The sequence below is a fragment of the Meleagris gallopavo genome, chromosome 5 (assembly GCF_905368555.1).
Source record: "Meleagris gallopavo chromosome 5, MGAL_WU_HG_1.1, whole genome shotgun sequence".
NCBI classification, from domain to species: Eukaryota; Metazoa; Chordata; class Aves; order Galliformes; family Phasianidae; genus Meleagris; species Meleagris gallopavo.
The window spans coordinates 43,249,713-43,272,853 of NC_139408.1; the positions used below are offsets into that span (position 1 = coordinate 43,249,713).

The window sequence follows — 23,141 nt, forward strand, 5'->3', positions numbered from 1 at the left end:
AGGGTGAGGAAAACAGAAAAATATGAAAATGAAAGCTTGAGACAAGGCGTGTCAATACCCAACCCAGCCTTTATTAACCCCCACAGCCCCTACCAGTTGCACTGGAGGCTTTTCTTTCCACAGTAAAATCAGAAAAACATTAGCCATAGTTAACACATCTCAATAAGTACCCTCCCGCAGTAGGCAGCCATGGGATCTCATAAATACAGCTCTGGAGCAGAGCCTGATTTTCTGCTGATAGCTTGAATTAGTGTTAATTCTGCTGTTAGTATTCAACTAGATTCTCTTCTGCAAAATCCCATAGATAAGTTTCTGCTCCACGCAGTGCCACAGACACTTTTCTGCATTTCAGACTTCCATTCATTCCTCTGCTTACCGACAGGTGTTTTTTAGCAACTTACACTGCTGCTTCAGAATCCTGGTAGTACTCAACCACTGGCAAATTGCAACTGTTCACTACTGCAATTCAGCATGCAGGAGATAGAGTTTGGGCATCTTAAGTCCCTGCACAGCAGTCTGGTCTCTTTCCTACCGTAACAAGGAAAAACCCACTCACATTTAAGATCCCTGGAATGAGTCTTCTCACAAACTCCTACATCAGTTTCCAGGGTAAAGTTTCCATAACACCCAGAATGGAATTTGAAAAACATAATTAATACATTAAAATGTACCGTCTCCACAATGACTATTATGGATAACCGAGTTAAGAGCCAGAGACATCATCTATGGCTGCAACTGCTGCTTTCTGCAGCCCTCAGCTCCCTGGTATTTACCCAAGAGTAAACCAAAAGCAGCTCCCCTGAAGTCAAGAGTCCAAATTGGTGGAAGAACAGAAAAAAACAAGTAACATTTCAGGCTTAAAAGGGCCTGTTAAAAACAGGAAAAAATATTAAGCTAAAGTAGTTGGGTCGCTGCCCCTGCCTGCTTCCATACCTCATGTGCCTCAGTCCACTGATCAGCCCAAGGCCACTCACATCCACAAGATATGGAGGGCTGTGGTGATTCAAGTTGAGCAGTTGTTGTGTACATAAATCTTGACAGCACTGGCACCTCTCTCCTACCTGCAGCATCTTTCAGTCCCCGAACTGAGCAGTTGTCCCATTTCTGGCCAATGCTGAGGCACAAGAGGTGGGGAACAGCTGGGAGAGGGGCAGAGACTCACTGGAAACTGGGCTGAATGGCAGTACTGGGAAAGCAGTTAGCTACCAAAGAACTAAAGCTATACTGCTGAATTGTAACAAGCCAGCTACTGATGCTGAAGAAAGTAAAATCTCATAGTTCTTAACAAATTTCATCTTCACAATCAACTGTCTTGAGCTGTAAGTACCAGAAAACCAGCAATGTGCATATGTGTCTCATTAAAGCAAACTTTCTTCACTAACTTCTTTTGCATAGCGGTCAGGAAAGCTGCACTGGTTCAAAATACCAGATGATGAATGAAACGATAAGAGCAAATACTCAGAGAGGGAAATCTTAATTAGCTTAAAAAAAATACATACCAGTGTGCAGCACAGTGCTTCCCCAGAGGCTTACTGAGCAATACTTAACCAGATGCAGTTGTGTGGTTTTGTTTTGAAGGAAATCTGTGTCCACACACATAACTGCAGCACAGTATACTGCGTTGTTGCAGCTACATGGGTTGTCTGCACGTTGCCTTATCCAGCAGTGTTCTGCCATTCTCAACAAGATAAAAGTCAGTTACTTCTAGTTCTAGACACTGAGTCACCACTGATCAATACACAATTACAACAAAAAATTAAAAATAGAGTCAGACCGGGCTTCTTTTCCACATGGATTTCAGTTTGGACCATTTACCTAGATTTACTATGAAGACACAGCAACAAGACAGCTGAAAATAATTCAGAAGGCAGCAGTGAGCTGCAGGCCCAGTGGGCCAACATCTGAACAACTGTACGGAAAACAGAGCTGCGCAGCAACCTGCTACCAGCCCGTCCTGCACACAGGAAGGAAGGCTCCTCAGCACCTCACAGGCTGTCTCAGGCTGCCCAAGCAGCACTCACAGTCACGCCACTCAATCACCACCAGCTCTTCTAAAAGCTTCTCAAGAGGTCTAACCCAATGAATGAGGCTGTGCGGCACAACCCACTGCTCTGCTTCTGCCAGCAGGAAGCATTCCGCTTCCCTCTCAGGGAAGGAGGACATCCAAGGGACACACACTTTGCAGCTAAAATGCATTATTTGCTGTTTTGGTGAAGAACTGAAGTGTGAACGTAAGCCAGATGAGAAAGCCCAGTGAGTCCTTACTTCCCAGCCTGCTGCTCAGCTGCACATCAACCCCTCCCCACAGGAAATTCCCTACAGTTCCCTATGGGTCAACATTTGCTCATGGGCACATAAGGCCTGTTCAGCGCTAAATTCTAGCCCAGTGCTGTACTCAGAGCAGAGAGCAGCTGCAGAGCCAGACTAGGTCTGTGGGTCTGCAGTGCTTTGTTATCTCCCCAGGAAGAAGGAAGAAGCACTGGGGGGCAGCGAGGAAATAAAGACAGCTGCACAGAAAAGCCTGACAACTGATTTTGTGGACATCCTTCCTTAGCAGTGTCCTCTCAAAACAGCTTTTAAGAGGATCCCCAGCGCAGCTCCCTCAGAACCATCTCCACTGCTCATGTCCCCACAGCCCTGCCCACCACCTGCTCCAGCTCTAAGCTGCCAGCTGCTGAATATTTGAATGGAGCTCAGCCCACTCTTGTGCTGCCGCAGGTACCACTTGACCACAGAAACCATGAACCAAGCAGGGAGCTGAAAAAGAACCAAACAAATAATCCCACTGAAAAATAATCCCACTGAAAACAGTTCTCCAGCAGCTCACTGTGCAGTGACACAGGTGCTGGGAGAAGCAGGAGAGGGGCTTGCAGAGTGGCTCTAGAGAAGAGGGGTTCATCTGTATAGCAAAGGCTGCTGGGGGTCATGCCTGATGCTGGCAGCCCGCACTTGGCTCAGTTTAAACCAGCTGTGAAGCATCCTCAACACTGGCCCCTTGAACAACTGCTCCCAGGAGAAAACCAAAAGCCAACATCTTCAAAAGGAGAAAGGGAGTCTCTTTCTCCTGGAGGCATTCAGAGCCCACCTGGCTATGTCCCTTTGCTGAGGGCGGCTCTACTGAGCATGGGCTGGATTGAGTGATCTCTGGGGTTCCTCTAAGCCCCAACCCCGTGATCTCATGTGTGACCTGCTCTCCCTGCGGGGCTGGCCTCCGTCAGGCCTCTGCTGTCACTGCCCCTTGGGCACCTCAATCGAAGGTACTCCCCAGCCGCCCCTGTCATTGCTCCCTCGGTTGTGTCAGCACTACTGACTGCTGGGCTGTGACCTGAATTGAGGAACTGAGCTGAAAAGCAACTTGAGAATTCAAAAAGAGAGGAAAAAAAGTCCAGCTGGATCTGATCTGCAACTAGATCCAGGGCTGGTCGCTGAAATGCCAAAGCATGTCAGCACGCTGCTGGAGCACGCAGCCCAGAACAGGGAGGAGCTATGGCCGACAGCTCGCTCCATCCGGCCCACACAGCCCAGGCACGGTGCATGCAGAGCAGCTCGGCTCTGCTCTCATGTCCAGGCCCCGCAGCACTAACACACCTCACACCATGTCTGCATGGGTCAGTTACCCAAATAACCAGGAGGCCTGTCAGGGTACGCTCAGAGCCCACTACAGCTCCCCAGGATGGGGACAGCCCACCGCCTATCTTCTGTAAGGGTCAGGTAACACCAGTAACTGAGACAGAAGTACAGAGGTCTCTGGATATTGCCAGCTTCTTATCACTATTTGAAAAAAAAAAAACTAATTATGCACTGTACAGCTCTAAACTAGCACACACACGCAGTCTCTATTGCAAAGAGTAAGCGATGATGTAGTCAACCAGCTGGAAGCCAGCTAAGTGGAAGAGTATTTCCATGCAGAGCCTTAGGAAATCTATTATTTAAATATTCTGTATAATTCCTTGCTTTTGCACTTCAAAAACAAAGCTGAAAGGGTTCAAGAAAGCTCTCCACAAATTGTCTAGTATCTGGAAATCCCGTATTAGAGTTAGAAGTTTCTAGAGACTGCTATGATTTCTCTGGAAGGAGATGACTCTCTTTGCTTCAAAAAATAATTCGGGGCGGAACATTTCTGGTGGCTGAGAGCACATATATGACAGACTGCGATATAAGAAAATGGATCTGGGGTTAAGCACAACAAATTCTAATTTAAAAAACCCACGCTTTTCTTTTAATAATCTGGGACATTAACAATTGGATCTGTTCATTTAGGACATCATTTTATTAACGGCGTCAGGATCATTTGAAGTCCTTAACATGAGTCTGAGGGGTTTTTCCACTGTAGTTCCAACCAGATGTTGCAAACCCAATGCAATTCTGATGCTTGTGCTATGTGGGTCAGGCGAGGTGATAACTGCATCACAACTGGAGGAGATTGTTTCCATACCCAGAGGGCCACACAGCTTTCAAAGGACATCCTCCTGAATGTTAGCAGAGGGAGGATACTGCCAGAGTCTACCACCTTTGTGTGTATGCAGATTGGATTAATAGATCTCATAATAAAGAACAATCAGACTGCCTTGCCTCTCACTCCAGCTAGCTCTTACCTTCCTGCAGAGCTTTACCTATCAAAAGCCCAGGCGGTATCACCTCAGAGGAAGCATGCTTGCTGCAGGGTCTCCTCAGAAGTCCCCACGCTGCACGTGGGGTCCCACCAGCTCCCTGGCCATGGCACAGACCAGGCTACACAGGACATGAGGACATCCTGCACACCCCAGTAACACTCAGGAGGCCTCGGATCCCACAGCCCGCTCTGGACAGAGGAGCAGCCTTGCTGGATCTCTGTGACCCAGTTATGGTCCATGTACTTCTAAGAATAACCTCAATATCAAGCGAGGAGAATTTTCTTCTCCCATCCTCATAAACATATCCCTTACTTTCATTACATTTTTATTGAGACATTTTTATTGAGACATCCCTCAGCACAAGCATCAAACAAACCTTGACGAGTCTTGAATTTCCCTAGCATGCACCCAGCTAGGAATGCGTGCACGTTTCTCTGCCTCAGACAAGCAGGGCAGACACAAAGAGGAGCCCACTCTGTAGGAGGAATATCCGGAGCAGCACAGACCGGGCAAACAAAGGCAGCAGAGCACGAGGCACAGGATGAGAGCTTCCCCTTCCATAACTGGGCTGCTGAGCGAGATCAAAAAACTGCAGAGAAGCCAGTGATGCCAAGCATCTTTTTCCTTCATCCACTCACTTTTGATAATAACAGTCAGCAAAGTTGGCATTCATAAAAGGCACAGATTGATCACGCCCTGAAAACACAACCTTAGTGGCCTTTGTTCAAAGCAGGAATCCCTACACGGATAATAATACAGATCTTCAAGGAGAAAAAAATGGGGCTTATTGCAAAATATTTCAACAGACCCTTAGCTACAGCAGCACTAGTGGGCGCAGCTATAATTACAGCAAACCTACATAATGCGTCTGAACTAGCTTAGCCCTTTCCCTGCGAGCAGAGGAGCTGCCACATCAGTAACTCTGTTGCTAGGGCAACTGCTTACTTTCCATATCAACTGCAAACGCGTTGCTATGGAGACGCATATACAAGAAAAATTCCTCTCCACAGCCAAGGACCAGATGGCAGGGAAGTCAGAGAAGTCATGGGCTGAGGGCTGTGCTAAACGGGACACACACTAGAGGACATTTAGATCTGTGTGCTCACAATAGGATTAATCTGAATGACTGAATTCACAAGTCCAGCAGTATAAACACAGCCAGGGAACTCCTCTTATGCTCCCCATCATGTGACACTTTATGCTCCGGCCAACTATTATTAAAGTGCTGAGCTCAATGCAAAGAGGTTTGCACAATCAAGGGCTCAGCGTTTTCCCTTCTTCGGCCCTCCTGCCTGCCTCAAGCCAGCAGCAAAGTTACACACAGTCACTGTCGCCTTGCCCAGAGAGCCCGATGGCATGGCAGCAACACATGAGCACAGCTGGGGATAAAACGTCTGCTCCCCAAGAAGATCCAGAACAGGGCAAGCTGGAAAGTTCTCTCTATTGCAAGGATCTCACATATTAGGAAATGCAAGCATCTCACATCAGGAAATGCGAGCATTCACACGCATGCAGGAGCTGCAGGCTATTAAATACATATTTAGCCCCATGAATATAAATGAGTGAGCCCAAGACTGAGGGAACTACTATATAGAGGGAATCCAAAAAAGAATTAAGTGTTCAGCAGAATTTTTTTTAGAAAAACCATTACTGAAAGGCTATACAAACAAACAGTGGAAAGCACAACTCAGAGAGGAAAGCTTCTAGCTTTCCAGTGTGTGTCAGCGCACATCAGCTAGCAAATGCCTGCAATTCCCAGCACTGATTAACTCCTTCCCTGCACTCCACGTTTCGGAGCCCAGCTTGTTAGCATTTCAGAGATGCCATTTGCCAAATGTTTTTTGTCACGTACAAACAGTAAGACAAGCACACTCTAAACCTGTAACTTGAAGAATGTGGCAACAAACTGGAAGAAGTGGCATGAGATGATTCCCTGTAATGGAGAGTTAACCCAACCCCGAGGTCCCATGGACCCCATGAGATTTGCAGGCTGCTGTCAGCAAGAGTTGCTTGCTCTAAGGCACTCCAACTAACTCTGGAGGTGTGTGAGAGCACATGAACGTCTTTTCAAAGCCAGCAGTTGGAGGTTAGTGCTTTCCAAGTCCACAATTAGCTGTCAGGCACCTGATTCAGCAACCCGCTCCCAGTGCCAGCTCTGCACTCCCGTCCCCACCTGCCACGTCCCCTGGCCAGGACGCGAGTTAAGCGACCTGACTTTGTGCATTTTAAGTTTCAGATTCTCTTCTCAATTACCTTAATGCTGGCTACCAGTAGGGTGACTGCATAGTTATTAAGGGCTCAGGAGCATGAAAAGATGGAAGGAATTATTTTTCATATCCTACGCTTTTCTAGGGAAGTCTAAAACCCCACCCTGTTACTTACACAGGCAAGGGCTCTCCCCACACCTTATTGTCTCGCTGTGTAACCATGGCTCTAATCATGAATTCAAGACATAGGTGACTACTCATGTATTGTGCTTCTCCCCTTCCCTGTGGAGAAGTGCTTCATGGTATGGTTCCTGTGATCTTAGAAGGCTGTGGGTATTTGACAGATATGCATGAAGACAAGTTCCTGATAGGAAGGAAACCGTAATTTAAATAGTCAGCTTGTAAACAAAGGAAGGGGATAGAACAAATGGCAGCACTAAACACATGCCTTGCCAGTTACAGTACTGGTTGTTTTTTTTTAACATGTGCTGTGCGTTAAGGTTTCTTATGGCCTGAGACAGGATCATAAAAGGTTGGTGTGGCCCTTGCTATTATAGTCTTGCTTCCAAACAAGAATTTGAGGCTCTGGCTCACACGAAACAAGATCCAGTTCAGGAACAGGTTTTTTAATCTCGTACACAATCGTTCACAGCAACGAATTTATAAAAATACCAACATACAGCATGTGATCTCCAATACGTGGACAGTGAATTTCAGGGAATGACATTGAAAAAAAATAAATAAATAAGAAATCAGTAATTTAAGAAAGCTGCAAGGAAAAGCAAATTAAGTAATCTTAAATAAAAAGTTGTTAGCTTAGGGTAACGTAAGACTCTTCATCCAGAAAATACCTTCTACTCCAAAGCATTTAAAGTTAAATTGCACCCAAACTAGGGAGAACAGCACCACCAACAGAAGTCTCGCTCCAGGGTAACCAGTTACAAGACTATCACAGCACTAACTTCACTGAAATACAGCAGCTGAGAGCATCTATTATTTCTGCCAGAAAAAACAGTGCTCCCTTTCTGATCTTCAGCCAACTGCAGAGCAGCCAGCGACGTGATTCTACCTGCTATTTAGTTCACTAACCTGTGGGAAGGACTGCAAAATTAATCTGGAGGCTGGTATTTTTATCAGTATGCTCATACTTTGCCAAAGATTCATCCCAGATCGCAGGTTCTGGAGCCCGCCCCCTCCAGAAAATGCTATCTGCTCCCAGTCTGGTTTATGCAATATAAGGTTATGCAAAGTCCTGCCTCCGCGGCGTGGCTCGTTTCCCCATTCCCGCACACACAGCCTCTTCCTGCAGATGCAGCTGGGGATTCAGCAATGAAACCAGACAGCAACAGCAGAGATCCGAAAGCAACAATCTGCTCCCCAGACTTCTGCCACTGCAGTGTTCTCAGAAGCAGCAAAACTCCAGAGAGAGAATGGCTGAGTTTCTGGTAACTTTCACCTCTGATGCCAGACTTATCTGCCCTGTTTGAAGAGTTTCTCTTTCTACCTGTAAGAGAATGAAGCTTCGCCCTTGCAATTCAGTACTACTTCTGCTCATTTAAGAAAAAAAGAAAAAAAACCTCTTTTCTGAGTACAACACAGATCGGGGAAAAAAGAGATGGCCTCTTATGTAAGGCATACCCTTTCACTATATGTTTGTATAAGCCAAGAACAGCAAGCAGCCTATTTATAACATGATTACATTCATCTAGTAAAGCTGGAAACCATTACCACAGCACGGTAACTAAAAACAATATTTAACCACTATGCATGAAGACACCAGCTGGGGAGCAAAGAAAACACACACACCGACTGCTTTCTTACTGATGTCTAGACAATGAATTTAATAAAATCAGAATGAGCCATGCTAAAGAAATGCTGGTTTTCTGAATGTAATAAACTGCGTTACCAGGGACAGCGTTGCGTACTCTACATTTTACAGTTATGAATACGTTCTGGGATAAGCCGGTAAGTTTTATCACAGACAGGTCTCCACAGTTGCAAACTTACCTGACTTCTGTCTTTGTCCACTTTCTTAAAACACTTATTCAAGGACAGATTATGTCTCACAGAATTTTTCCATCCAGTGGGAGCGTTTGCAAAATACGGAAAGTGTTCTAAAATCCAGTTGTATATATCCTTTACGGGCAGTCTTTTGGTTGGCGAGTCCTCGATGGCCATAAATATGAGGCAGCTAAAGGAGTAAGGAGGTTTGCAGTTGGGGTTCTGCTTGGCATCGTAGGGCATGTCCGAGTGGGCGGGGGACGGAGGCGTGTCATCACCAATGTCCTGAACGGGGCTGACGCTTCGTAACACCGAGTCCCCAAAGCTCTTCAGCAAGTTCTTGCTCTCGTGTAACCAGTTCAAGTTAGTTAGTTCTTCATCTTCCATGGCCCCTTTATCTAATCTGATGGCAGGCAAAGAGAAATCTAGGTCCTCGTCATCGTGAAGTGCCTTTGACAAATCGCTATCTTGGTACCGCTGGCTCAGTCCGCTGGGAACACTGATTCCTGAGCCCTCCGGCTTCTTGCTGGGCGGCATGACTGGACCCATTGAGGCAGAGGCTCCTGGGAGTCCCACACCGGGGGAAAAGAAACAGAAAAAAAGTTATTAGCTGGTAAAGGTACCGCGTAACATTTTGACAGCTTTTCCCCACCAGCTGCTTGGCCTTGTGCCATCTGTTTAAAAACGACAGACCCACATTAAAGCTCACTCCCGAACACTGGGTAAAATAACCTGAAGTCAGGGCAAGTAAAGAACTTTCAATGCATGGAATGATACAATAATGCCAGTATGCCTCAGTTTTCCCTGCACTTGAAGCCTCAGACAGGAAATCCTGGCGACGCACTCCTTTAATAATGAATATGTGTATCAAATCATTGAATACTCCGATCATATCACTTTAATAAGCATGTAAATTAAAAAAAAAAAAAAAAAAAAAGAGGAGCTTAAGTGCAGTTGCTTCAGATTAAGTTCAGCTGTTTCCGTCTTGAGGGCAACACAACAGCCCTGTGATAGAGGCACTGGCTGAGGGCTCACGCAGACAGGCACCAAATCCAACTACAGGCACTGCTGCAGCAGAACTTGCAAAGCAGAACGGGAGGGAGGGAAAGCAGCACACAGTAGCTTTGGGACCAGGGCCAATACACAAGGAAACAAGCGCCAGAGGAATAGAGCACTTTAAAAGTGTATGTAAACAGAGAGGGCTTTAACCTGCACTGAGCTGCCCTCAGCTGTGGCCCAAGGCAGGCGGGAGGTGCTGGGAGCTGAGCGCAGGTTGAGCTGACTGGGATGGGGGAACCCGGGCAGCCAGGGAGGACGGAGCTGGGAGCAGCATGGGAGCAGCAGCAGCACTGCAGCAGCAGCACAGCTTCCCTGCCTCTGCCGTGCAGTAAAACTGCCAGGACTGAGAACTGGGGGCATGGCCAGCAGCGAAATAAACATTGGTGAGGATCAATGCGTTTCAACAGCAGGCAGTTTCCTGCACGAGTGCAGAGATCCCCTGCATCCGGGGGACCACTGGAAATGCAATTCCTACAGTCACACTCGATACCATACTAAAGGGCAAAAAGCACAGGCGGCAGCAAAACAAGCAGTGTATCTACCAGGAAAAACGGGAGGAAAGCTGTTCCAGGAAAGAAAAGCAACAGACTTCTTTTAGACGTTACAGAAAAGTGAAAAAGGGAAGTTCCTCGGGTCTTCCTCCATATACTTCCAATCGACGCGGCCATTACCGAAGCAGAAAGGCACGGCGGAGGCACAGCCGCCACACGGCCGCCCGCTGGGCCGCGGCCGCCGGAGGAAACGAGTTGCGCCGGAGCTCCGCCGGCCCCGGGCGGGCACTGCCCTGCGGCGCAGCGCAACTTCGGCTCCGGATGGAAGTTGCGTCCCAGGAGCTTCGGAACAGGGAATTACGCGACGGCTGACAGTAAAGTAATGTAATTGCGCCGTCGCCATGACAACACGCTGCTCTCTTTCTGTTTAATTCGCTTATTTCGGCGCCCTCCCGAAGGGCCGCCCCGCGCCCGCCCTCCCGTTCCCGGACGGGAGCCCCCCGGTGGGGCCGGAGCCGCGGACCCCGCAGCGGCACTCGGTACCCGGCCCGGGGGGCGGCGGGGCCGCGTCTCCCGGCGGAGCGGCTCGGCCCGGGGAAAGGACGCGAACACGGACACGAGGAGGAATTCGGCGGACGCCTCTCCCCGCCACCAGACAAAGGAGCTGCGCTCACAGGGGAGGACCGCGACGGAGCGAACATTTTTAACCCGCCGCCAACCGCGGGCGCTCCGCGGGGTGCGCGCAACCGCCCGCAGCCGGGGCCCCGCGCGGCGCCGGGGTTGCGCGGCGGCCGCTGAGACGACGCGGGGGAAGGAGGAGGAAGAGAAGGGGGGGGGGACGGCCCCCGTGCATCGCTCCCACCGCACTCGCCGTCCGGGCGGGGCGCGCGCGCCCATTGGCCGGCGACGCAGCCAATCAATGCCGTTGCTAGGCGACCGGCGCTGCTCCGGGCGGGCGGGGGAGGCCGGCGGAGCGCATACCTCCAATGCTGGCCAGATGTCAGCGGCCCTCCGCCCCGCGCCGGGACGGCAACTTCTGCCCGCGCCCGGCGCGTCGCTCCGCACCGGCCCTCGGCCGCGCGCCGGCACCCCGAGTCCCGCCCGGACGGCCCGGAGCGCGGTCCCACGGTCCGGGCCAGCTGCCGGGTCACGGCAGCGCGCGCGCCAACTCCCGGCCAAGTTGCGGCGGGGCGTCGCGGGCGGCGGCGGCAGGGGCTCACCTGGCGGGGGGCGGCCTCAGCGCGGTCCTTCCATGGCTGCGGCGCAAACTTTCATCTGACGGAGGCGGGCATGGCGCGCCCCGCCTCAGCCCGAGCCCCGAGCGCGCCGCGGGGGTCCCGGCGCGGGGCGCTCCGCCGCCTGCATGGGCTCGGCCGCACCGCCCCCCACCCCGCGCCGCCGGGCAGCGGTCCGCCCGGCGCGAGCCGAAGAGCGAGAAATTGTTTCCACCGCAAACAAAAAAGGCGACACATGACCAGGGAGGAGGGGAGAGAGGGAAAACGTGGGCCGGGCCACCGCGCCGGGAGAGCCGCGGAAGGGAGGAAGGGAGGGAGGGCCCCAGCGGGGGGAGGGCGGGCGGGCGGCGCTGCGGGCGGGGGCGGGACGCGGCGGAGCGACGCGGAGCCTCCGCTCAGCGCCGGACCGGGGGCCGCTCCACCGCGCTACCGGCGGCGGCTGCGCGAGGGGCCGCGGCCCCGGCGGGCGGAACGGGACCCGGGGTACGGCTGCCGCGGGCGGCCGTCAGCTGAGCCCCGCCGGGAGCCACGCGGCTGAACCCCGAGCGGCGTCAAGGTCTCGGCGGGCGCCGAGCCGCAAGCACGGGCTCGGGCGGGAGGACGGGCAGCCCTTCAGCGGAGCGGGACGGCTCTCGGCCCTGTCCCGCTCCCAGCCGGCGGCCGACTCCTGCGGGGGACGGCGGAGTCTGTGAGCCCCCGGGACTGCACCCGTCTGTAAACGCGGCCGGCACGGCGCCGTGCGGGGCTCCTCGTGCGGCGGTCTCCGGGCTGCGGCCCTGCCCGGGTCCGCCTTGGTACAGCCGCACGGCGCTGGCTGCGAGCCCGCCGCTACTTCCGTGGAAAACGAACCAAAGCGAAACAGTTGATTCCCGCAGCCCATGGAACTGTGCTCTAAAATTAGGCCCGATTTCGTCTCGGTGAAGTTATCTTGACATAACTAGTATCAAACTCGATTAACAAAACCGACCTTAGCACGCCTCTCTTGGACCAAGGGAAGTGACCTAACTTGATCTCAACACGAAAAAGCAGCTGCCCAGCACAGACAGCGCCAGTTGTGCTGCAACCTCCTGTGCACTGGGCATTTGATCTCACAGCTTCTGAGCGTCACAGCACCAAGGCACCTCCAAAACAGGTATCAGAAATTGTACTTGAGCCACAAAACCAGGCGTTTTCCTTCCAAAGTAAGCGAGGCTTGCAGATTTAGCATACTTGCAAATTAATTTTCCTATCAATACAGAAAAGGCCTGTTGCTCAAATGCAGTGTGTGTGTTAGAAGCACAGGAATGTGTACAGAGCCTCACACGCAAGTCGTTCCTAAGCCAAGAAAAAAGCATTTTAGCAATTTTACTTAGATTCTAAGTCAGGACAGCTGCCCCAAGGCCTTACAGGCCCGCACAGTGTTCACCCTGCTTAGCTGGGATCACTGTTAGGTTCCATTGCATTTCTTTGCCATTTTCTGAGGCATCGGTTACCTTTTTCAATCTCTGCCATCTGCAAAAATTTTAGATGAGAGACCACTTAGTTCTCAGAGCACAAAGCCAAAACGCATCTCATCCATTCTTTCAAACAAGCCATTCAGCCATTCCTGCCATAACTCACTCAGACCTCCTTTTGCAGACAGCTTTCCCTCCCCGACCCATCGAGCTGCTCTTTCGCATTCTTGCATATTTGCAGGAGGACCCGCCAGCAGCTGGATTGCAGTACGCAGATAAGAGCTGGGGCAGCAGAGCCACACTGCCAGCCATGCCCTCTGACCGCCTCAGCACTCAGAGTCAGCAGACTGTCAGTGTGCACAGCTCTTATCTCATGGCCATTTTTGTTTGTAACCCAAACTAAATTAGTAAGCCATCATGCCACTCACCTGAATTTACTCCATATGCTTTGTGAATCAACATGTCTCCTTACCAACTAGCACAGAGATCTGTCACATTTATCTTCACTTGCAAAGTCAAGAGTCTGAGTGTTTGGAGAAGAATTCAGCTAATGAGAAGTGCTCCCAAAGGGAGAAGGGGAAAGACTCATGGGACACAGCATGGTATAAGAGAGGATATTGCATTTTGAGCAGTACCTTATTATGTACATATCCTATTCATGTATAAAGCTTACTTCTGCTCAAAATTAATGGCAAAATTCCCCATTGCTGGTACAATGAGATCAGTTTCTCACCTTGGCCTAGGCAAGCCACCAAATTTACTTCGGTACTGATTTCACCATTTATTACACAGAGGTAATACTAACTCATTTAGCAAAAGATTGGCAACACCCACAGATGAAAACTATTTGTACATCAAGACCAAAGTATATGCAATACTAAAGGGCAAACAGAAGTCCCAACAGCAGAGCACTGCACTTTAACCTCATGGGCTAATATACAACAGTCTAATCTTTCCACTCAGATTTCAGAATACCAACTGCAGATGTTTCAGTATCTTATTTAACAAGGATTTCCAGCCATCTCCCTATATTCCTTCATCTGTTATCCTCCCCTAGATTGGAATCCCTGATAACTTGCTACAAGCAATGGTTGCAAAATGAGCACAGCAAGGGTCACGGGCTCCTACCAACCCTGCACAGCTCATCTACACACTCCACTCCCCATCTCAGCAGTGAACACCTTCTTCTGCTAGCATTACAGCCATGCCACACCACCTCGCTACGTAGTTCTATTTACTGCCCTGTGACCACACCAGTCCCACCATTCAGTAGACATGTCCTCTTATCCTCATTTTTAAGTCATCATTTCTATCCCGATCTCCAACTCCAATGTTCTGTCTGACTGCCATCCCTGTCAATGCTCATTCTCTCTACACCACCGTTAAGCTTCCTACTTGAGGCACGCTGCAAGTCTGCTAAGTTTACTCATGAGGATTTATAATTTGACATGCAGCTGTACCAAAACACACTCAGTTTTGAAAGGCTCCCAGTGCACACGGAACCTAGCAAAGACAGAAGTGGATAGGGCTGCTGCCTGTGTTCCTTGTGGCCACTGAGATCAGCCTTTCGCCGTGGGACATCTCAGGGCTGTAACACCACCCACCAGCCATCTTCCTTTGTTCCCTTCCTTCTTCTAAGCAGAAGAACTGGCTTCCGTTACCACTCCTGCCATTTCTGAATCTCTGATATCTCTCAGGCAATGGATTTAACCTTCTATGGAGCAGAAGCACACTGAGAACCTTCAGAAACTCCTAAGAACTAGATCAGTATGTGTTTGCTTGCATCCTCTTTCACAATTCCTGCTACCAGCGATCTTCTCCCGTTACCATTCTGCAGCCTGTGCCCCTTCCTTCACCCACCACTTGGCATTTCCTCCCTTTGTTCACAAGCCATTCACATCCAAGTTAATGCCTCCACCTTCCAGCACCCTTCCAGGAGGGATCAAACCTCCCACCGATGAAATATCAGAGAATGACTTCATCCAGCCCCAGTAGTTCTAACACTTCTTTCTTTTTGCCCACTGCAGACCAACCTGTGTTGGTTATTTGCACCAAGCAGCTGTAGCTGAATCCCACAGGAAGTCACCCAAGGCAGCACAGCTCCGCTCTCATACCTCAGGGCTGGGATGAGCACAACTCCTCTTGCTGCCCCCACCTTAAGCACTAGCTGATGGCACAAACTGCACGTGCAGTGAAGACCTTACATCTGCTTACTAACAGAAGATCTATCTTTCATTTGTTCACTTGAGACATGCGGAATCACATTTACAAAGCATTTCCCAATCTTTCATTTTATTATACCTCAAGTTCTCATTCACCCTCGCCAGAGAAATCCAACAGAAATAGAAGTGAATCAGTGGGAAAAGGAGCACCAACATGAAGCTCGGTCAGAAGTGAGAGGAAGCATATCTACAGCACTTCTGTTTCACAGTATAAAACAGGATGAATTTCTTATTACAAAATGCAGAGGCTTTATGAAATAGTTCCTTTTAAAATAAAGTATGCACATTTACAATGTTATTGTAGTAACACTTGCAGCTTCTAAGAAAATGAGTATGCTTAGCACTAAAATTATATACAGCTGACGAACTTCCAACAAGCATGTTTCTGTACATGAGTGCAGTTGAAGGAGAAGAGCATGCCTACTAGTTTGTCCTACACACATTTATTACAATTGGTCCATATGAAAGATGCTTTGCCACTCTAATTACACCAACACACTTTACTAGCAACCCAGGAATAAACCTAGCTTATACTGGTGATGGCACAGTTCTGCCACTGCAGCTTATTTTAGCATCCCAGACAGTGGGAAGCAAAATGTTGCAGGGATAAACACATCTAATGGGAACGTTCAGCTGCAATGGCTTTATTGGTCTGAAATCATACCTAGCAGCCAGTAAATTAATTGCAACATCAGCCTGTACTTCTAGTGTTGTCGCAATGTCTGCAGAGGCTCCATAAGTAACAACTAAAGAACTGTTTTCTTGGGTTCACTGCACAGACCCTGCTATCTGCTGCACAGGTGTAATGCAGCAAAATTTGGTCTGGAGTTATCTCAACATTACTATTTACCATGTGACTGCTGAAGTCAAACATACAGGTCATCAGCAGAACCAGAAATCAACTGCATTTTTTGTTCTTAAAAGTGAGGCAAAGGAAAAGCAGCTGCCAACATTGCATAGAGGTGGAGATTATAAGGTTTGGGGAAAACTATAATGGAGAACCAGCTTCTTTTATAAAGATCCCAAATTGTATTGCCAATAGAATCCCCGAAACCAATTCTTCTGGACAGCATCTTGTGTCCTGCCTCAGTTCTTCTGAACACAAGCTGTAAACTTCATCAAGATTTCAGGACTTTGTCCCTTACTTACGTACCCACACATGCAAAACTGAGTTCAACCAGGACCTCCCTGACAGCAAAGTTTGTGTTCACATCTCATAAACTGAGGTCCTCCGGAACTGACACAAAAAACAATTTGCTACCACTAGCATTGTAAGCTAGAAAGTGATTGTTTTCCTCTGGCTGTTTGCTTCCATTGGGTGGGTTTTCCAGCTGTGATTGTATTGATTCCCAGCTTGATTTCCAGCTCATTGTACAACAGGATATTCCAGAATGCTTTCCTCTGCTCACCACTCAGCACTACTCTTCCTGTACATTTCTTGAACACTGTTCTCAAAGGAAATCCTGTGAGATGCAAGTCCAGGTTCCCAGACTGCATCCACGCAAAGACAGCTACGAGAGCTTCTGTTAGGTGATGCAGTGATGAATCATAGAATGGCTTGGGTTGGAAGGGACCTCAAGGATCATCAGGTTCTAATGCCACAAAGCACAGAAAAGGCTGATGTACAGTTGTGCCCACAAAGGAATGCTGTGGGGATGCGGGCTGGGTAAACGAGCACAGGAGGTTTCGGCAGAGCAGAGGAGCCAGCCTGGGTGAGCAGGCAGCTGGCCTGCCATGCCGCTAACAGAGGCTCATGTAATGATAATCTCGAAACTCATTTAAGCTCTGAAAAGGTGACTAATGAGCTCATTCATGCTGCCTATAAATTATTTACTACGACACTGTCTCTGTTCAAGACAAGCAGCAAAGTAAACTTTAAATACTGGAATCGAAGCCTCCCGTGCTGCTGGCAGCGGCCTGCACTGCATCCCGACAGTGGGTGCTTGGAGGGCTGAGGCAGCTGCAGCTGATACATCTTCATTTCTCCTCTGCCCAATATTTTTCCTTAGTAGTTACAGATAATCACGAAGCGCTATAAATAGCTTTAAATTATACTATTCAGAAATTGAAGTCTGCCCTCAAAATGAAGGCCAGATCTAAAGAAGTAAGAGCACACTGGCACGTGCGTGTGTAACTGGAAGCAACTCCACTCCAGAGCCTGTTGGTACTTCTACAAATGTTCAGGATTTGTGCCAAAATAAAAATAGAGAACTTGGAAAACACATTTTCATTTATTTTAGGTTCTGGACCATACACGTCTGTGATATGTTTGGAAACACAGCATTTCTGAGAATGCTTCTGTTATCCTGTTTAGAAAGAAATAGGAGACAGCCCTGGTTCAATGGCCCCGGTGCAAGCAGTGTTTGCTGCAAAGCTCTGCCTCTGCTCATGCCCTGCTTTTCTGGGCAAGATTCATTGCTCCCAGTATCTGTGTGTTACAGCTCAGTGTCTGGCAACATGTTGAACTAACAACTACAAAGTCACATTAAAGACACTTGATATATGACACGCACCTCATCTTCATGGAATAAAGCTGGATGGAAACGTTGGAATAAAACGCTACTCGCACCTCTGGTTACGCAACCCAATTCCAAAGGTCAAAACCAACCGGACAAAAGAAAAAAGCCAGAAGTTACACAGTAAAGTCCAGTCGCTACATAAGGTATATGCAGGTAATTTGTAAGGCATGAGAAATGCAAAGCAACATCATAACCATAGCTAAACACGTGGAATAAAAAGAAGTAGCAAGGAAAGTTCACAGATTAAATAACCACTGCTATTCCAACCGATGTTCCTTCTTTTTCAAATTGGAAATGTTACAACCAAGCAGAGGAAGAACTTCTGTACTACTTAAAAGAAAGGGCTTTACTACCTACCGAAAACTGTATGATCAATCTTCATGTATTTACCTCCACGATCCTGAATTTACCAGAGACGCACTGAATCTCCAAGGCTCCATTAGTAATACTCTTTAAAACAATGATTAAAACAAACAAACAAAAAAATCAACCCAAATCCTCCACCAAACACTAAGAGAGCAATGTCTACTCCCTATAGCATGCAAGTCTTAACTTATCAGCAGCTCTCCACCTGACAAGATTCCTGAGCCTCTCATAGCTGAAGGGTGTTGGCAAAGGGCTGCTTTGAAATCCTGTCACATGCCGGACCCCACGAACCAGTCTGGTGAGCAGAGTTCACCTCCCAGTTCAGTGGTGGGAAACAGAGGCATTTCCTGCACCCGCATCCCCACACCCTGCTCCTCATTTCCCTAATGATGCCCAGCAATGTCAGTTTTGCCCCAAGACACGATCCAAATAAAAACAACTCACAGTTGGCTCCAAAATCAGAGGAATACCAAACGCAGGGGATGAACAGCAAACAAACTGACAGCACAACTTTTAACAGTGTGGAACAAAGCCAAGGCCGAGTTTTGACTGAAGAGAAATTTCTTGGCTGGTCAGGTCCACTCATCTGGTTAGGAGCATCCCTTCAATGGTCAATGCCACTCACTTGGGTAAGTGTGCCAAGTATGGCTTTGGCCTGAGAAGTCTCTAGAGAGCCTTGAGACACCACTCAGCAAATTCACAAAAGACTGCCATGCCATGGGTAAGTAAGACAGCCGGCACCAGCTAGTTGGGTAACCCACACCACCACCTTGGAGCCAACTGATGTGGCTGAGGTGAAGACAGATGGATCACACTGCATCCTGTGGGCAAACCCAGCCCAACGCAAAGATGTGTACAGCTGTTATCTTTGCTAGAAACCTGCTCCTGCAACTCCTCGGATCTGCAAAGCACATAATCTCATGGTTCTCAAGACCTTACTGTGTGCTTATCTGTCAGGAAGGTTGGGCTCCTCTGTGCTTTGGTTGTGTTGTTAAAACAAAGCACATACCCTTATCAGAAGTCAGTAAGTTCAGAGGCTCACAAAGCAAAAACCTCATAAATTAAACTCAAAACAAAAGCTATGGCCCCTTTGAATTGCATAATGCTCATCTCCTTGTATATCACTCCAGCCTCTACTCATCCATTACCACACGCAGGTTCCATTCCAAAGATAGTTAACAGTTATACACTCCACAAGCTCTAGGATAATCAGTAAGAAAGCATAACTCTAAAGAGTGAGAAAGGCCAAAAGCATTGTCCATATTAGGCTGGAGAATACATGTATTATATACATACTTCCATTTATTTCCGGTTACTGTCATGACTACTGTAATAGTGGAGAGCACAAAACAAATGATGTGGAACAAGCACTGCCGTCAGTAACAGAGCTGTGTCTTTTCTGCCACAGCACTGGGACTTGAACATTCCTTGTATATAGACACAACTGATTGTGAATTCTCACACACAGATTTAGGGAGCTAGAGACAGTCTTCAAACTGCAGCGAGGCTTGAAGATACTCTGGCTGCAGACTCCTCACAAATCCAATGTGGAGAGATCACACGATCTGCTCTGGGAAAGTAGTTCTGGCACACGAGCCCTAGCTATGGGCCAAAAGCCTGTGGTTTTAAGGTACTAAGCAAGCTAAAGAAGAGCAACTGTCCCTGCATCAAAATGCTCATCAGCCAAATGCAAATGACAACAGAAGAACAAGAGGACAATAAGAGAAATTTGCCAACTTCAGTTCACACCACTGTGTTTGGAGGACTGTGTACTTTTACAGAGCTTTGTTGACGGCTTTCCCAACACACAGCAAAGTCTGAGTTGGCATCTATGAACCCCTATAGGCTTACAGAACTGCCCCTGTGAACGCTCCAGCAGCTGTCAAGCAGCTGATGGCTGTGAGTGGGCAGGCACCTATGCAAGAGTTGTGTGTGCACATCAACACCACAGCAAGTAGCTGCTCAAGTCTCCTCAAGACTGGGATTTTAGTTACCAAGTACCCATAAGGGGATCTTCCCAAAGTTAATGGCTTCCACTTGATGAGCAGGGTTTCTTCTTTCACGGGTCAGACAGGGTAAGACCTTGAAGGTGTCCAGATGGGAACTGATGCCTATCTTAATTTATTGAGTAGAAAGGGCAATACTGGTGCCTGCAGATCCTCAGGAGGGTGAGCTGAAGCTGCCTTTAGGTATCCCAGTGCACCATGGCTTTCCTAAACACTACTTCATTACATTCCTGGATTTATGCCAGCATTAACCTGCTGCTTAAAAGCCTCTCCAGCTAAAGATGTGACCAGATGCTGCATTATGCTACAAACACACCTTTTTTTCCTATCAATTTACCTGAAAAAGGTCATATAATATTATGCAAGCTTCAGTATCAGCAATAGCTACAACAAGGAATTCCATGTCTTAGCTATCAACTGTGGAAAAAAATTCTTCCTTTGCTTTAAATCTAACACCTGACAGTTTAAGTTGAAGCCCCGTATTCCTTGTGATATGAGACCAGTAAGGAATTATTGTATATCTATATGGCATGACTCATGTTTATGTAAACTCCTCAAGTTTATAGATGCTTCTTACTGCTCAGACTGCTACTAATATACTTACTTCTACATTTCATTTTTTGAAGTAATTGAAGTCACAAATAGACAATTAAAGATAACACATAAACATACCCGTTAATGACCACCTGAACATACAGCCATAATTAGTATTATATTGCACCTGTTCAGATAAGAGAAAAGGGTGTTCTTTTCCTATATAACAGTTCAAACAGCATGCTTTCCCGTGTAGTCACTTCTTGCTTTATAGTCTCACTTCAAGTACCTGGAGCATTTCCAAGCACTTAATACGTCCATACGAAATGTGGAAGCAGATCATTCCAGCTGAAAATATCTTTATCCACAGAGAGAGAACAGCAGCTGGAAGATGCTGTCTCACCCAGACTCAGGCTGTAAGGGGTCAAGCTCTGTGTGGGCTCTGTCCTTTAAAAAACTCACACCTTCAGTTTCTCAGTGGAGTGTTCCAGTCAAGTGGCAGCCTCCCGCCTTACACCTGACACCTGTATGGCCAGGGTGGAAATGGCCAGGGAAATAGGAATAGGGTCTGAGGAAGGGACAGAATGATCATGGTTTCAGAATGGCATGGAGTTAGGTCAAGTTTAGTGGGGTAACAGTGAGAAGTGATGTCCGCTGGACATCTTATACGCAGATTTCAGCTCTGGCTCTGTATGAAAAGAGCAAGTACCCTTTCACAAGCTGTAGTCATTGTTATACATGATGGCTTGGATCAATATAACAGTAAGTGATAAATGAGGATGAACAGACATGCAGGATTCCTTAATTTCTGCCTAGAGTACTCCAAATTCTTCAACTATGCATCCAATTCCTTTGGAGCACCTTCAAACAGCCACAGGTAGTGCTGGCCAGGAGAGCTCTCCATTTTGAGGCAAGGAGCAGTAGTGTTTTATGGATCAGCTGTCAGAACGTTTCTGAAAGAAGCTCAGTACAGTCAACAACCTCCTCCTAGAGTCCAAGTACATCACCTCAAAAATATGTCTCAGCTCATCTGGCACAGAGCCTGGGAACCCAAATTTGTTTCTGATCCAGGTTCTCTAGCTGGCAGCATAGCAAGCTGCTGTCCTGCCACCAGGATGGATAAAGTCATTTTTCACTCATTATGTTATTCCAAAATAGAGCAGGAGCTTTATTTAAAACAAGAAAGCAATACTTTGTGCTTCAGGAAATTAACAGGGCAAAAAAAAAGTTCTCTTGCTTTATAAACCACCTGGAGAAGAGCTTGAGTTAGAACAATGCAAGTTAATATCCCACGGAGACTGACCAGAAATAACAGACTCTGATTAACAAATTCTGTTGCTCCCAGTCTTTTGGCTAAATCTAATGTTACATCCATATCAGGCAGCCTGGCTTCTCCTGCAGATCACTAACATTTACTCTGTAGTTTCCAGAATGGCTTCAGGCAAAATAGTATAGATCGTATCAGCTGCTGGATGGGATAACCTACAGACATTTTCCCTTATGTGTACAGGATCATAGGTGAAGCATGCTGCAGCTAGCTATACCTCTATTGTTTTGATCCCCTTCTTCCAGGTGTGAGGCATCATCCTGCTATTCATCCTGGGGTGCAGCCCTACTGCTGGTCTCACTGCAAGAGACAGCCCTGAGGAACAGTATCATGGGCATGAACATTGCTCATCTACCAAACTGCTGGACTTCTGTCACAGACTTGTGATAGTGATGGAAACAGTGCTCTTAGAACCAAGGCACTACTGCACAGCTGGATAAAGATGAATGGGCACGTGTCTCTTGTATCACCCAGCAGCACCGTGGCTACAACCAATTCATTCACAACCTCCCAAGGAGATCCTGATCACTCCTAAGCACTTCTCCAGTCAGATCCTCCCTTGCCACAATGGGGAAGGACTTTCCCTACATGAGCCGCCCAAGCTGACTCGCTGACCTTTGGTGTGCAGGAGCCTCTGTCCTGGCACTGCCAGTCACTCCTCACAACCATCATCACAGAAAAGCGATTTACCCTGCGCTTTTATTACTGGCTTGGTTATTTTACCTATTAACTTAGATCAATATACTCATCCAGGAAACATCCCAAAACAGAGAATTCATAAGGCATTACAGATTTATAGATATTTACAGCTTTGATTAGAGATCCTTAGATGGATGGGACAATGGAGGCACAGCCAATAGATTAGATTTCAAGTACTAATGGTAACTTGTAAGAAAAGCACTGGAAAGATTTAAGAGCCCAAGTCCATTGACTTTTAATTGACTTTCAGCGAAGTTAGTATTGACAAAGCCTTCAGGTACTTTCAAAAATGTCATCTCAAAGATTCTTTGACATTGAGCACCAGTGAGCAGGGAGGGCAGCTGTAGCGGGGTATTCATCTCCCCAGGATCTTGACTGAAGCTTGCCCCTGCTCCACTGCACCTCTGCCCTGGTCAGCTTGTTTCAATG

General features: G+C 47.9%; 1 protein-coding gene across 7 annotated transcripts in view; it reads right to left on the reverse strand.

Moving 5' to 3' along the window:
* The window catches only part of FOXN3 (forkhead box N3), a 230,321-nt gene that overhangs the window by 109,846 nt on the left and 97,334 nt on the right, over nt 1-23,141 (reverse strand). For 3 of the 7 annotated variants that reach the window (XM_085225480.1, XM_085225484.1, XM_085225483.1), the window contains one exon: nt 8,828-9,384. In XM_085225480.1, coding sequence (XP_085081606.1) covers nt 8,828-9,384 — 557 coding nt within the window. Of the gene's footprint in view, nt 1-8,827; nt 9,385-10,551; nt 11,290-11,591; nt 11,858-23,141 lie in introns of those variants that run through there. The other 4 variants (XM_085225482.1, XM_085225477.1, XM_085225478.1 and 1 more) reach the window with 4 other exon arrangements.